The following is a 16,683-nucleotide window of genomic DNA, read 5'->3' on the forward strand; positions in this document are numbered from 1 at the left end:
TTTGAAGTCAGTTTCTTGCTTTGAAACATCAATTTTTAAAAAGCTTGGGGTTTTAAGTGAAGGAATGTAAATGAATGTCGGTCCCCACTGGTTGTTATGAATATATAACATTATTTAAAGAAAATAACATGTAGCATAAAGCCTGTGAGTAGCAGATTCTGAAACCATATCCGAGAGCCTATTCTTTTTCATACCTTTATTTTTGCATCAATGCCAGACTTTTCTATTCTCCATTGTGAGTCCTGCTTCTTCAGTTTCTCCAGGTCATTTAGCAGGTCAGCATAGCGTGTACTTAAACCCTCATTTTCCTTCTCCAGATTTTTTATAACCAGTCTGCTTTGCTCATCCTTTCTCTGTGCACACTCCTTGGTGTCCTGTACAACAGTACCACAAGGGCCGATAAACAAAAAAGAGAGAAATATTTTTTAAAAAAACTGAGAACTAATCAGCAAATATAAACTGTGCAGATTTTACCCTCACAGCAACTTCTTCTATATTTGATGGCCAAGGTCACCTGTGTACTTTTATTGGCCTCTTTCATGCAGGTGGAAGGGTCATATTTTTTAGCTGGATGACAGCTTTGATGAGTACACATTTGCAAAGAGCCCATTAATTGATCAAACTGCCTTTGATGCTGTCCCCAGCTATTTTTGAGACCCACACAGACATATCCTCCCAGACCTCAGCTTTATCAATTAATAATGCCAGTCCCATCAGAATCTAATTACACGAAGCCACATCTTCACACTCCTCCTTTCTCTGCTCCATTTCCATCATTAACTATTTATTGGAAAGTTATAAAGTGTGGATTCTTCACTTTAAGGGATATTTTCTCTAGTTTGGCATGTGTGAGGAAACTGAAAGGTACAATCTAAGGCCTAAGGCTATATTTCCTCTGAGCCTGTCACTTTCCATGCCACAGAGACAGTCCAGCAACTTAAACAGCAACTTCAAAGTTATGGCTATCTTCCTACTATGTGCAAGTCAATATACCTTAATTTCTTGCATTACATCTTGAGATTTCTGTAAGATGCAAAGCTCATTTTTTAAGGCAACATTTTCTTCATCCACAGCAATTTTCCTCTGCACCAGGTTGTTTATCTCCTCTTGTTGCCCACTTGTTCTCTAAGAAAGACAATTTAACAATACTTAAATAAAACAGGTAAAGAATGTAACGCTCCAAAATAAAAGTTCAAGCTATTTATTTAATAAATCCATCATTCCCGTTGGTTAGATCACTAAACTACAGACAACTCTGGGCAGCAAACAATAACAAAAATATGAAAAATAACAAGCCAAAGAAAGAACAATGGATCACCTGGAGGGAAAAGCCTACAACCAGGCTGCTCATGCCCCAACCCAAATGGACTCCACTCCCCCTACCACAAGGCCTGGGGGGAGAGCCAGGTTATTTGAAGGAGAGCATGGTAGGGATTATTTAATTGACTGAGAAGGCTCACTTCCGGGGTTCCCATCAAAAGAAGGGACCCATTTATAACTTTTTGCTGTACATTGAACTGGAGGAGGAGCAAGAGCCTGGTGGCGCAGCAGACTAATAGCATGTTATTATCATTCAGTTGCCTGCAATTACTGCTAGTTCGAATCTCCCCAGGTTCAAGGTTGACTCAGCCTTCCATCCTTTCTAAGGTAGGTGAATTGAGGACCCAGTTTGTGGGGGCAATAAACTGACTTTGTATAAATATACAAAAGTATGAAGGCTATTGCTTAACGCATTGTAAGCCGCCCTGAGTCTCTGGAGAAGGGTGGCATATAAATCAAATTAAAAAATAAAAAATAAAAAAATAAAAGAAACAATGATAGCTTGGGGTAGAAATTTTGGTTATTCAATTGAGTTTGAAAAATGGCAACAACTATGGGAAAGGAACTATAAATTAACAATGCACATAAGGAAAATCAATATAAAATGTTTTATAGATGGCATATGCGACTGGAGAAGTTAGCAAAAATGTTTAAAGATAAATCAGCTACCTGCTGGAAATCAGGGTGGATAAAAATCAATGTTTTTTTAAAAAAAATCAAAAAAATCGGATTTTTTTTATTTAAATTGATTTTTTTGATTTAAATCAGATTTTTTTAAATAAAATGCTTTTTGAGGAAAATATATTACCATCCAAAGGTTATTCCAACATGAAATAAAGATTAGGTTTTTAATTATGTAGAATAAGGCTGTATATGTTTAATTTTTTTGGTAAATAAATTCCATTAATCCATTCACAATGTCAAAAACCTCTTCCAGAGGTTTTTGTAAGATTATTGGGCAGTTTCTCTGCCTACAAGATATTATCACAGATGCTTGGTTTACTTTTGCAGTTCTCAAAACTGAATTTGACTCAGCAGAGATCACATGCCTCTTCTTCACAGCAAAAATGTTATAACATGAACAGAGTTGAGAAAAAGACCTTAATCCTATTGTTCTACAAACCTATGAATACAGAATCAACCCCTTCAGTGCTAAGTTTCAAGTTCAGTGAATAGAATAGAAACAATATTTTTCTGATTGTTTGGAGTGGAATAGATCTGCACAAGAAGAAAGTGAAACTAAGTGTGAGGAGGAAGGGGCAAGCAGACAAGCAGTACAAAATGAAAGTGAAGCACAATACTGCACAGCCACAGACAGACAAGTCTTTGGATCTTTTTGTGTGTATGACCTGAGGTTTATCACATTCTTTCCTTGGAGGAAAAAACCTATAATGGCAGCAGGCCGTAAAAGAGACCCAGTTTGGCAATATTTTAATGAAGTTCCTTTACCTATCTGTAAGGCAGGCATGCATGCAAACTGCAAACACTGCAACAAAGAAATGCAAGGTCTGGTGGCCCGAATGAGGCAACATCATGAGAAGTGCTGTGATGAAGATGACCAAAGAAACACATTTGAACAGGCAGGATCTTCAGGTTGGTAAACATTTTTATTGAGTCATATTTCTAAAGACTGCCTTGAACTGTCATGTTTGAGCAAAATTATATTTCTTATCATTACTGCATGTCATTTGGTAGTTATGAAGAAAAGCAAATATTCCTTTTGGAGTAGTGCTGTATACAATAAGCAGAAATTGTATAAACAATAAAATAACAGCATTGACTTTTTTGTTTAGGGGAATTCATGGATTCTGGAAACTATCCACCTTCAAGATCACCATCCTCCTGTTCTACAGTTTCAGAGTTATCCATCCAGGATAGTGCTTCATTAGCATCATCATCATCAGACACCCACAGCCACATATCACTATCACCTAAAAGAAAGAAAAAACCCTTCCCTCCGGGAACCACCATAGATAAATTTGTGATAAAAACTAGCAGATTAGAAAAAGAGTTAACTGATGAAAAAATTGCCCAGTTTGTTTATGCAACGGGTGGAGTAATGTCCACAATGGACCCGTGCGCTCCCACAGAGAGGGCCTCCTCAGGGTGCCATCAGCCAAACAATGTAGGCTGGTGGCCCCCAGGGGGAGGGCCTTCTCTGTGGGGGCTCCCACCCTCTGGAATCAGTTGCCCCTGGAGATAAGGAGAATCCATGACCTCAATGCCTTCCGTCGTTCCCTGAAAACCCATCTCTTCCAGCAAGCCGGGTTGGCTTAAGAAGAAATTTTTAAATTCTTTTAATCAGTCTGTGATTTTTTAACTTTCGGGCCAAAATTTATATATATTTTTAAATGTTTTAATATTTGTATTCTATGTTTTTTATCTTGGCTGTACACCGCCCTGAGTCCTCAGGGAGAAGGGTGGTATATAAATTGGAAATTAAATTAAATTAAAATGATCCTATTGTATGTGCTTGTATAACAACAGAAGAATGGGTGTTGTACTTACCTGATACGCCCCTTCTCTATCCGCTGTCACGGCAGTCAGGATTGGGTAGCAGACTGGTAGCTGGCCAATAGGACCGAGTCTACTGGAAGCTTAAGCTCCGCCTCCTCCTGCTTGGCTCTAGTTTTGAGGCGAAGGTTTCCAGCAGACTGATGTGTCTATAGAGATAACAGAAGAGAAGTGAGAGGAACCCCCTCCCCTATACGCCCCCCGGATACCGACCAGGGTGGGGCTGACTGCTGTGACAGCGGATAGAGAAGGGGCATATCAGGTAAGTACAATGCCCATTCTCCTACTTGGCTGTCACAGCAGTCAGGATTGGGACATACCAAAGGGAGGGATCAGGTCGGACCATTTGTAGCACTCGTTGGCCGAAGGCGGTGTCCGCGGAAGCGTAGGCGTCCAACCGGTAATGCCAGATAAAGGGGGTCAAAGAGGACCAGGTTGCCGCCTTGCAGATTTCCTCCCACGGAGCTTGGGTAACCCATTCCGCGGACGTGGCCGCGCTTCTGGTGGAATGTGCCGTGATGCGTCGGGGAACCGGCAAGGGTTGAGTGTCGTAAGCAGTGGAGATAGTAGCTCTCAGCCAACGGCCAACCGTGGTAGAAGTGACCCGTGATCCCATAGATGACGGCTGGAAGGAAATGAAGAGGGCTTCTGTTCTCCGGAAAGACGAAGTACAGGATAAATATATCTTTAGAGCCCTGCGGACATCAAGGGTATGCCAGAGTTTTTCCAAGTGGTGATGGGGAGAAGGACAAAAATTTGGCAGCACGAGTTCTTGTGACCTGTGAAAGGTAGAGTTGATTTTTGGGATGAATGCAAGGTCCAAACGGAGAACCACCCTGTCCTTGTGGAATAAACAAAGGTCAGAGCGAACGGACAGGGAAGCGAGTTCTGATATACAACGGGCAGATGTAATTGCCACCAGAAAGGAAACCTTGAAGGACAGGAACTTCAGGTTGATTTCACGGAGAGGCTCAAAGGGCGGCTTGGTAAGGGCCGTGAGCACCTTGTTAAGGTCCCACATAGGAAACCTGTGAATGACAGGGGGACGTAAGTTCGTGGCGCCCCTCAAAAAGTCCCAGATAAGAGGGTCCTTGGATAGAGGAACAGCGGTTCCGAACTGCAGGACAGAAGACAATGCAGCGATCTGGCAGCGGAGGGTATTGGGGGTGAGGCCGGAGGCGAAACCGTCCTGCATAAAATCCAACAGCTGAACCACCGAGACAGAGGAAGGATCAAGACTGTGTCTGGAGCACCAGCGCATAAAGGACTTCCACGTAGAGTCATAAATACGTGTCGTGGCTAGTATACGAGCTGCCAAGATGGTGGATATAGCCACTGGGGAAACCTTAGAAGCAGTCAAACAGAGCCGCTCAACCTCCAGGCGGTCAGCTGGTAGGACTGAGGGTCTGGGTGGAACAGACTGCCCTGCTGCAACTCGATCAGATTGTCCGGAATGCGCCACGGAGGGGCTACGGATAGCGCCACAAGATCCGCAAACCATGGCCTGCGAGGCCAGAATGGTGCAAGAAGAAGGAGCTCCGCTTTTTCCAGCAAGAGCTTGCGGACTACCTTGGCGATCAGGGGAAGCGGGGGAAATGCATAAAGCAGAATCACCGAGGCCATGGACTGCACAATGCATCCACCGCCTCCGCCCCCGACGACGGGAGAAGAAGCGCGGTAGACGATGATTGGCATCGGTGGCAAAAAGCTCCACCTGTGGAAGGCCGAAATGTTTTGTCAGCAGCGTGAAGAGACTGGGAGGAAGAGTCCATTCCGTGTGGTTCAGGCGGGAGTGGCTGAGAGCATCTGCCCGGATGTTGTCCTTTTTGGCAATGTAATCGGCTCGAAGAGAGCTCAGATGAGCCTCGGCCCAGAGACCCAGACGACGAGTCTCCTGCATAAGGAGCTTGGAACGTCTTCCGCCCATCCGGTTTATGTAAGCCTTGGTCGAGATGTTGTCCATTAGGACCAAGACATCCCGACCAATGACGTGGGGCTTGAACTCAAGGAGGGCTAGGTAGACGGCCCGAAGTTCGAGGATATTGATGCTGAGAGACTGTTCCTGCAAGGACTATTAGCCCTGTGCCGTGAAGGAGCCTAGGTGAGCCCTCCAGACCAGAAGACTCGCGTTGGTAGTGATGACAATCCATTACGGCTCCAGGAACTTGCTTCCCTGCGACACCGCCGGTGACACTGACCAGTGAAGAGAATCGACCACCGTCGGAAGACGTATTGTCCGGGAGGCAGTGGACGTGGCAGTCCGTTGAAAAGGGAGCAGGAGCCATTGAAGTTCCCTGCTGTGGAGACGAGACCAAGGAATGATCCCATAAGAGGATACCATCTTGCCCAACAAGGTGGAAAGCTCTGATAGAGAAGCCGACCGGCGACGCCAGACGTGGCTGGCTAGAGAAGACAGGCTCAATAGTCAATCACGGGATAGGAAAACCTCCTCAGTAATTGTGTCAATAACCGCGCCCAGATGTTGTATACGATTGGAAGGGACTAAATGGCTTTTAGACCAATTTATGGAGAAGCCATGGGTTTGTAATATGTGGAGGGTCCTATCTAAATCCCGCAGAGCCTGGGCCGAGGACCGGGAAAGGATGAGAATATTATCCAGGTAGAACATTGTTCTAATAGGGATTGAGGAGACATGGGCCATAAGGGACGCCATTATCTTGGTGAAAACCCTGGGAGCAGAGGATAAACCAAAGGGGAGGCCCGTATACTGAAAATGACGTCCATTGTAACAAAAACGAAGAAATTTGTGGTGACCAGGCCGAATTGGATTGTGGAGGTACCCCTCTATTAAATCAATTGAAGCCATATAATCCCCTTGGCGAATGCCAAGGAGAATAGTTTGGAAGGATTGCATCTTAAACCGGCGATAAACAATGTGCCGGTTTAAGGATTTCAAATCAAGAATAGCCCTCCAACCCCCCGAAGCCTTGGGAACAAGGAATAGGCGGGAGTAGAAGCCCTGACCCCACTGGAAGGGGCACAGGCTGGATAGCTCTGATATCCAATAAATGCTGGATGGCACAGTCCATCCTAGCCCTCTTGATGGAGTCCCAAGAGGAAGGGCATTGGAGGAAAAGCTTCGGAGGGGTGGAGCGGAATTCTAGGGAAAGGCCGAAACGAATAGTGGACCTGACCCAGGTATCTGAAACAGTGATGTCCCATTGGGCAACGAAGTGGGATAAACGACCCCCAATAGCCTGAGGAGGAACAGGATCAACGGGACCTCCTGAAGGGGCGGCCCCTGCCCCCTTGAAAGGGCCGTTTGAAATTAAACCGGGAACCGTGCCTGACCTGCTGATCCGTAGGGGCCGAACCCCTGGAAGAGAAGGGACGCTGAGGTCGTTGTGCTGACAGGGAGGACTCTGGGTTCCGATAGGAAGAGGAATGAAAAAAGGGTTGAGGACGGGTGTTAGGGCGCCGGTTGAGAGCAGGCAACACCTTGCGGTGGTCTCTGGTTTCCACAAGCAGAGGGTCAAGCTGTGCACCAAAGAGCTTGTCTCCGGAAAAAGGAGAAGAGGCCAGGCGCCATTTACTTCTGATGTCCGCCTGCCAATTGCGGAGCCATAGGAGGCGACGGGTGGTGATGGAGGTGCCAATGGCCTTGGCTGAGAAACGGGCCGCATTCAAGGTGGCATCTGCGGAGAACTCCACTGCAGCCATAATTTTGTTCAGATCTTGGTGTGAGCAATGATCCGAGGGAGGTAAACGGGCTTGCAGCTGTCTAAGCCAGAGGATGGTGGCTCTGTTAAAAAAGGAAGCCGCAGAGGCAGCTTGCACAGACCAGGCCGAAGCCTGATGACATTTAATTAAGGTCCTCTCCGCCTTCTTTTCCTTGGGGCGTAAGCACTCCTCCGGTGGGCCTGCAAGAGGAGATGGAGAAGAGAGAGCCAGCACAGGTGCGTCCACGGAAGGGACTTGAAGCAGCTGTAAAAAATCAGGAGCCATGTTATAGAACTGCTTGTACAAATTATTGGGAACCGGTCCAGAACTTGGAAAGGACCATTGGTGGAGGAGCACATCGGAAAACAACTTGGGAGCAGGAACCTCCTCCTATAGTTACTTTCCTGGCTTTGGAGGACCTCCCCTTGGAAGGCCCCTCTTCAGGATCGTCCTCGCGAGGGCGTTTCCCCTTGGTTAGGGCCTGGCAGGAATGGCGTGATTTGGATGCGTCTGCCATTTTGGCTAGATAACCCTTAGGAGCGGGAGAAGATAAAATGGCCGCCTATTAGGTTAGAAGGCTGAGGAAACCCCAGTATTTGCGCTCTGCCGAATCCTCAGCCAGGGAACTCCAAGAAAAGCCGCTAGCTTGTTAGTGAATGCGCGGCTGGTAGCGCGGCATAGGCTCTGTGTAATTAACGGCTGCTGGCTGAATAAGCCTCTGGCGCAGCGTTCGCCGCAGATGGGAAAGGCGAGACGGCCCGGTAACAGACCCAAATGTTCAGAGTCCAGGGGTCTGATGAGAAACCTCCGCCGATGACAGGCGGGAAAGCCGGGAGACGCGGCAGGGCAAACCCGTGCGCGCCCCAGCTAAGCCGCTAGCCGGAGGCAACAGATTTAGTGGTGCTCGCAGGCAGATGGAAATAGAAATGACCGCACGCTAAGGGATGAGGCGAAAGGCGAAGTCCAGTCCGTTTCGAAGTCAAAAAGGAAAGATTTAAGAGCGAAAACTATCAGTAGAGCACTATAGACACGGCTGTCCTGGCAGACCGAGTCGAAAAACTGGAGCCAAGCAGGAGGAGGTGGAGCTTAAGCTTCCAGTAGACTCGGTCCTATTGGCCAGCTACCAGTCTGCTACCCAATCCTGACTGCCGTGACAGCCAAGTAGGAGAAGGGAAAGTCTTCCTTGCACAAACAATTGATACGTCAGGAAATGCACACACAGCAGAATACTTACAAGAAGTGGCAGTAAAAGCTATAACATGTGAACAAAAATTCAGATGTCTAGTACGCAGTTTGGTCACTGACAATGCTGCAAATGTATCCAAGATGAGAAGAAATTTAGAAGGGCAGGAAGGGAATACAAAGCTAATAACATATGGTTGCAGTGTTCATTTGCTGCACCTCTTAGCCAAAGACTTAAGTGTTCCAGAAATAAAGACTAATGTTGTTGAAATTGCTAAATACTTCCATAACAATCATTTTGCTGCAGCAGCTCTGAAAAGGATGGGTGGAACCAAGCTAACGCTCCCACAAGATGTTAGATGGAACTCTGTGGTGGACTGTTTTGAGCAGTATATCAAGAACTGGCCTATTCTGATGACAGTTTGTGAAGAAAATCAAGATAAAATAGATGACACTGTCATGGCCAAAATCCTCAACATTGGGCTTAAGAGAAATGTTGAACATATGCTAAGCATCCTGAAACCCATCTCTGAAGCTTTAAACAAAATACAGAAAAATAGCTGTTTTATTGCTGATGCTGTTGAAATTTGGAAGGAACTGAGTGAACACTTAAAAACAGAACTACACATGGACAGAATTAAATTACAAGCATTAAAAAAACAAATGGGACAAGTACTGTCTCCAACTCATTTTTTGGCAAATATTGTCAATATCCAGTATCAGGGTCAAAACTTAAGTGCTGAGGAAGAGGAGTTAGCTATGACATGGGTATCCAGCAATCATCCATCTGTAATGCCAACTATAATAAACTTCAAAGCTAAGGGGGAACCATTCAAGAAATATATGTTTGCTGAAGATATTTTAAAGAAAGTCACACCAGTGAACTGGTGGAAGTCACTTAAGCACTTGGATTTAGAGACTGTTCAAGTAATGATTTCACTTTTAACAGCAGTAGCTTCTTCTGCAGGCGTTGAAAGAATATTCTCTTCCTTTGGACTCATTCATTCTAAATTGAGAAATCGTTTGGGACCCGATAAAGCAGGAAAGCTTGTTTTTCTTTTCCAGATTATGAACAAAGAAGAAGATGAAGATGACGAGTGAGCTACAGAGGACAGTATTTAAGTTTTTCATGTGTAGGCTGGGCTGACAGTCTAAGTTTCTTAAAATATATATATATTGTTTAGCCAAATTAGTTAACAAACATGGATGTTTCTTTAAGCAAATAACAATAACAGCTGTAATGTTATTGTTTCAGTTGAATAAATCTATTTAAATTGTTATTATTAAGGTAATGATTATTTTTCTCCTTCCTAAGTACAACAGAAAAGTTGTCCAAATATGAATGATTAACCTATTAAACTGGGGATAAAAAAACTAATATGAAAAGTTATTATTCTAAAAATCTTCATCTACTTGCATATTAAAGTTATACCAGCAAGAATTAGTCTTTATGTAGAAAACGATGATTTAAATCACGCCTTCCTGACTAGATCAAATCCACCCTGTTGGAAATGTCATCAAACACCAGGATCTTATTATCATATGTGGTGGACCTGTTCTGAAGCAAAATGTTACTGGTTCAAAATTAAAATCTGATTGGAAGAAATGATACAGCAATGTATTGAATTTAAACCAGAGTTGTTCCTATTGGACATCTTTCCAGAAAAAATTAATAAGGAAAATGTATATTTGATCATACATGTAATAACACCTGCAAGAATTGTGTATGCTCAAAATTGGAAATCAGAGAAAATACCTTTGGAAGAAGAAGTAATAATTTTTTTTTTAGATTGTGCAGAAATGAATAGATTAACCTTGATGATTAAGGATAAGGAAAAATCAAGAATATTTTCAGACATGGAATTATTTTTATAGTTGGTTGGAAAAGAGATATAAATGATCGATATTATAATTATTTTATTTATTTATTTATTTATTTATTTATTTATTTATTTATTTATTTATTTATTTATTTATTTTTAATTTTGATTTATATGCCGCCCTTCTCCAGAGACTCAGGGCGGCTTACAATGTGCTCAGCAATAGCCTTCATCCTTTTGTATATTTATACAAAGTCAGCTTATTGCCCCCACAACTGGGTTCTCAATTTACCTACCTTAGAAAGGATGGAAGGCTGAGTCAACCTTGAGCCTTGGCGAGATTTGAACCTGCAGTAATTGCAGGCAGCTGGTCTTAATAACCAGCTTAATAACAGGGTGCCTTAGACCACTGTACTACCAAGGCTCTTATTTATTTATTTGCTTTAATTTATATGCCGCCCTTCTCCGGAGACTCAGGGTGGCTTACAATGCGTTAAGCAATAGCCTTCATACTTTTGTATATTTATACAAAGTCAGCTTATTGCTCCCACAATCTGGGTCCTCATTTCACCTACCTTTGAAAGGATGGAAGGCTGAGTCAACCTTGAGCCTGGTGAGATTTGAACTTGCAGTAATTGCAAGCAGCAGATGTTAATAACAGTGCTTTATTTCACTGTACTACAGGCTCTTTATGTATAAATGATGATTATAACATTGCTTTTAGCAATGAAATGTTAGAATGGTTTGGACGAAGATGAAGATAGAAGAAACTTATGGAAAATGGAGAAGAAGCCCAGAAGATAACACCGAGATGTCACAGGGAAAGGAGGATTGATGTATTAAATGTTTGTTTGCTTTAAAAAATAAAAAAAAATTACTCAAAAAACAAAACAAAACAAAAGAAGGGACCCGGAGCATGCCAACTATGTTGGAACATACAAAAAGACAGGCAGTCCTTCAGATAAACTTGAATCATGAAAAACAGTTGTTTTATCTTACACCTGAACCTGCTTGCAGTTTTAGATTCAGCATGTAAATCTGTTCTGGTGCTGAATAAATATCAATTTTAATATTATTTGATTACTCTATTCTCACTGGGCATATTAAAAGTATAAGATAACTGAAAGTGCTGGCAATATTAGACATGTCAAATTTGCACAAATAAGAAACCCTATAGTTTTACTTTACTATTAATTAACTATTATTATGAGATGCTTCAGAGCCAGATATTATAAGATAACTAGCCAGACCCAAGTGATATTCAAGTGATATTTCTAAGTGATATTCAGACCCTTTAGCAGTCTGCCCAAATCAGTGGAAGCCAATGGACAGCTTGCATGAGTCTAACTATTTGTGAATCCAAAATCTCATTTTAAAAAAGGATGAAACATGATGGCCATTAACAAATGGAGAATCTCAGAGGTTGAACTAAATCAGGGGTGAAATGCTACCGGTTCGGACCGGTTCGGGTGAACCAGTAGCAGAGATTGAGGCTGGTTCACCAAACCAGTAGCAATAGCTGGCTGGCCACGCCCCCGAACCGGTCCACGGCCCGCAGTCCTGCCATGCTTCCCTGCTTTCCACGCTGCCTTCCTGGTGTTCCCATGCCAGCATGTGAAGGCAGGCAAGCGGAAGGCCATGTGGAAGGCTTTCATTTCATTTTGGGAGAAGGAAGAAAGCGAACGGCGGTGGCATGGCACATGCAAGATGCTCCTCTTCTTAAATGCATACCGTTGCCTGCTGCGGCTGATGAAAGCGAATGGTGCTGCCGCGGCAGTGCTCCAGGAGGGCAGGCTGGCTGTGGACGTTCTGGGGTTGCTGCACATGCACATGCACACGTGCATGTGCTGTGGCAAAACCATTCGCTTTCTTCCTTCTCCCGCCGCAAAATGAAAGTGAACAGCGGCGGGGTTGCTTTGGAAGGGCAGGCAGACGTGTGCTCACTGTGCAGCCAGGTGGGGAGGGAGACTGGCAGCGGCCCCTTCCAAGCGCAGCGCACAGAGGCAAAGATGGGCAAGGCAGCCGTGGCGCACCTGTTGCTGTGGAGGGACTGTGATCGCTCAGTCAGGGTGGCCTCAACGGGGGCTGCATTGGCCTCTCCGCCCATGCCATGTCCCACTCCGGCCGGCCGCACAACTATAAGTGTGGGAACCTGGTCTTCAGCAAGATGAAGGGCTACCCGCACTGGCCCAGCTGGGTAAGCACTGCCGCCCAGGCCGAAGGGAAAGCGCTGCAGGCTCCATGGTGGCGCGGCCAGTGTCCCTCTCCCCATGCGTTTAAGAAGAGAAGCGTGGCTTCGGTAAGTTTCGCTACAAAAAGCCTGCAGCTACTGCATCTTTCAGCACAAGAAGCACCTCCAGGCATACCGAAAAAAAGAGGCTGCGGCTGCAGGCATCTCACAACAGGGGAAAATAGGGTTTTAGAATAGAAAATAGAAATTATTTTTTTCCCCTACCAGGTTCTGTGGAGGTGGCTTGGTGGTGGTGGTGGTCATGTGACTAAGTGGGCGTGGCTGTGAGTGATGTCAAGTTGGTCATGCCCACTCAGTCACAGGAACCCCCCACAAAGCCACGCCCAAAGAACCGGTAGGGAAAATTTTTAGATTTCACCACTGAACTAAATACTACAGAAATATTTAAAATGCTATATCCTTTCAGTTTTAACTAGTGATTTAAGAACTTAATCACTTAAAGAGTGCAAGCAACTTAAAGAGCCGAGGTGGCACAGTGGTTAGAGTGCAGTACTGCAGTACTGAGCTACTTCAGCTGACTGCTAGTTCAGCAGATCAGCGGATCAAATCTCACCGGCTCAAGGTTGACTCAGCCTTCCATCCTTCCGAGGTGGGTAAAATGAGGACCCAGATTGTTGGGGGCAATATGCTATTTATACGCTGTCTTTGGTGTAAGCCGCCCAGAGTCCTCGGAGAGTGGACGGCATAGAAATATGACAAACAAACAAACAAACAAACAAACAAACAAACAAACAACTGGCTAGAAATCAGGAAACTAAATTTTAGTTCTGTCTTAGACATGAAAGCCATCTGGGCGACTCTGGGCCAGTCACTCTGAGTCTGGTACTTGGTTTGGGTGACAAGTTTATTAGTCAATTCCTATTGCAACTAATGGATCAATACTTGGTTGATTTCCCCTCTCTCTCTCAAAAAGCAGACCCTTCTTTTGCAGGAAAATGCTAGGAAGAAAGTAAATTTAAGGTGCTATATCTCTTATCAAGACAATTGATAATATTATAATTCAGTACATTTGTCCATTAGCATTACTTTGTCATGGGTCGGGACTTAGACAGAGACTAAAAAAAGGCTTCAGCAGAATCCATAGAATGTCAACCTCAGGAGACATAAAGCCAAGAATCACTTCAGGTTGATAGAAAAACAAGCACTGCCTAAATAGCTGTAGCAGTCAAATGAGGATGACATAAAGCTTTCCAGCCCCTACACCTGGCGAGAGAGAAGAACAGAGCTGTTCTTTGAGGTTCTTGCCAAACAAGGGAGCATATCTCTTGATTAGTCACAGTTGACTACAGTCTAACTTAAGAGGCAGCCCTACACATGTTCCTTTGCTGGGGAAAAAACCAATAATAATGACAAATATCTGTAACTTGAGTGTAGGATGAAGGTGGAGGTTCATTCTCCAAGCTTGTGAGTTGGTTTCCAAATATTTCATTATGAAGCTGGGAAACATCTTCTGCGGAATTTAGGAGGTGTCAGTGTTCTTCTTTTATAAGGTTTTCATGTGGTCAGTAGGTCTTGTGATGGTGAAAGTCAGGTGAGGTTCACATCAGGTCAGGGTCTTGTGGTGGGTCTTGTGATGGGTCAAGTGTGGATTACAAGTGAGAGTCTTGTGATGAGGAGGTTATGTCAGGTGAGGGAGATTGGGAGGTAAAGTGCTGGTTCCTAGAAGTCTACGAATAGCAATAGCTCACAAACCCAAAGCCACATTCCACCAGGAATTATCCAGAACCAAAGACAAGATATAGAAGGAGGAAAGAAACAATGTAACTTACAAAATCAACTAACAATTGCACATCACATCAGTTAAAAACCAGGATCCATGAACACTGGCTGACAAGCAAACGCCACAATTCCAAATCCCTAATCTCTACCCACACTGACACAAAATAGCATCAATTCGATAGGAGCAGTACAAGAATCATCGCCCATGTTACCACCCACCACACTCGTGAGTTCATACATGCCTAGCACTCCACAAGCAATTTCATTAACAGACACAATCAGCCTATGAACCCCTCAGAATTCAAATCAACTGCACAGACAACCCACGCACGCCCTCCCCAACTAGCACTTTACCTCCCAATTATCCTCACCTGATGTAACCTCCCCATTACAAAACTCTCACTAGTGACCCATCCTGACCCATCACAAGATCCACCACAAGAACCTGACTTGATGTGACCCTCACCTGATGTAACTTCACCATCACAAGACCTACTGACCACACAAAGCCCTTGTAAACAGAAGAACACTGACACTGACATCCTCTAAATTCCCCTAAAAATGTTACCTAGCCTGGTAATGAACTGTTTGGAAACCAACCCACAAGGTCAGAGAACAAACTTCCACCCTCAAAACCAACCACAAAAACTTTGGTTCTCTCATGACATTTGTGTGGATTCCACCACTGAAATGATTTGGTTCATGGAACCCTGGACTGATTCTGGGCTATTCTTCTGCACATTCCTGTTAAAAAGGTAACCATTTAGGTAAACTCTTTTCTAGGCCATACAACAATCATAACATAGGATCTCATTTGGCTCTAAATATGAATATTAAGTTATACAGATCATTTCCATAATTTGTATTATGGATAATTTAATTCCACTAAATTAAAATAATTTAATGGAATTGGGGTTAATTGGATGGCTTAACAGATAACATGTTTAAATTTACTGGTTTGTAATAATAATATTCTATTTTTATTGGAGGAAACACATAGAGGCAATAGTAATCTAAGAAGGAAACTAGATAAACTGAATTGGAATTTGTATAAACTTGTATCAATAACTTTAATATTTTTAATGTTTTATAAGCTCCTATAATCATACAGATTTTAGGCAGTTTATAGTACCTAAGAGCAAAAAACACAAAGGTGGCAATCAACATTAAAACATATACAGTAAACATAAAAAGAAAAAACCAGAGTAAAAAATAAAAACTAGAGACAGTAAAGATGCATTGTTAAACAATAACAATATCACTGAAAAGACACTGCAGCCAGCCCATGAGTCTTAAATCTTTTTAAATGCTGCATTTCTTACAACTGTACATATTATTAATAATATCTAATAACCAGATATTTTCATTTCAGGAAATAGTCCCAAGTTACTGTAGCATTTTATTGAGACTCCATGTTTCAGAAAATAATAAAATTACTAAACTTTATTCTCAAGATATGAAAACTGTATAAATGAATTAGAAAAAAATTAAAAACAGAAGTATTAATCTTAAGTAAAGCTGAAAGCTTGAGTTAACAATGCTTTCAATTGTGCCCATTAACAAAAGCTTTAATATAGATTTGCACAGCAAGCCAAATATTTTCTAGTTTAGAAATAATGAGGCAGCTACTATTATTTTAACCCCTTTGGAGTATAATTGGCTGATAAGGTTTTGAAAGATTGCAAGGTCTAGGACAAAAAGATTAGCTTTAGTCTCTTCAGATCAAAACTGGAAGCTAATTAAATAGCATTGTTGTAAAAGGGAAGGTCTACCATATTTTTATTCATCCTTAATTTTCTTCTCCTGAGAAAAACAAATATTTTTTTTCTCTCCATTTATTTGGATATTAACATTAAGGCCACCAAATACACAAAAGGAATAGAGCATATGGCATAATGATGTATCAATTGGAGTTGGACAACATAAAATTAAATAAATTATATCCAGCTTATTTCATGAAGTAAGATATTTTTAACCATGATTTGCTGAACAAGCCATAATAATTTCATTCATATATACTGTATCACCAAGCCACTAAAAGCAGTGTTTTTTTTACCAAAGTCCTAGTCAGTGATTGGTATTAGGAAATAATTGTCTTCAACCCAACTGCACTAGTGCAACCCAAAATTGCACTAGCATTCTGAGCAGAAGAGATGATAAAATGATAAGGTAACAGTACAAGATTCTGTCAGCATA

The 16,683-nt window shown here is 42.9% G+C and overlaps 1 protein-coding gene across 1 annotated transcript in view; it reads right to left on the bottom strand.

Annotated features, from left to right (window-relative positions):
- CNTLN (centlein) overlaps positions 1 to 16,683 on the bottom strand; it is a 214,719-nt gene that overhangs the window by 145,531 nt on the left and 52,505 nt on the right. Inside the window, exons 4-5 of the mRNA XM_070935540.1 lie at positions 994 to 1,125; positions 195 to 374 (exon numbers count right to left, since the gene is read on the bottom strand). Of these exons, the coding sequence (XP_070791641.1) occupies positions 195 to 374; positions 994 to 1,125 (312 nt within the window). The remainder of the gene's footprint in view (positions 1 to 194; positions 375 to 993; positions 1,126 to 16,683) is intronic.

The sequence above is a fragment of the Pituophis catenifer genome, unplaced genomic scaffold, assembly GCF_029215685.1.
Source record: "Pituophis catenifer annectens isolate HBS135680 unplaced genomic scaffold, rPitCat1.0.hap2 SCAF_2, whole genome shotgun sequence".
In the NCBI taxonomy this organism is placed as follows: Eukaryota; Metazoa; Chordata; class Lepidosauria; order Squamata; family Colubridae; genus Pituophis; species Pituophis catenifer.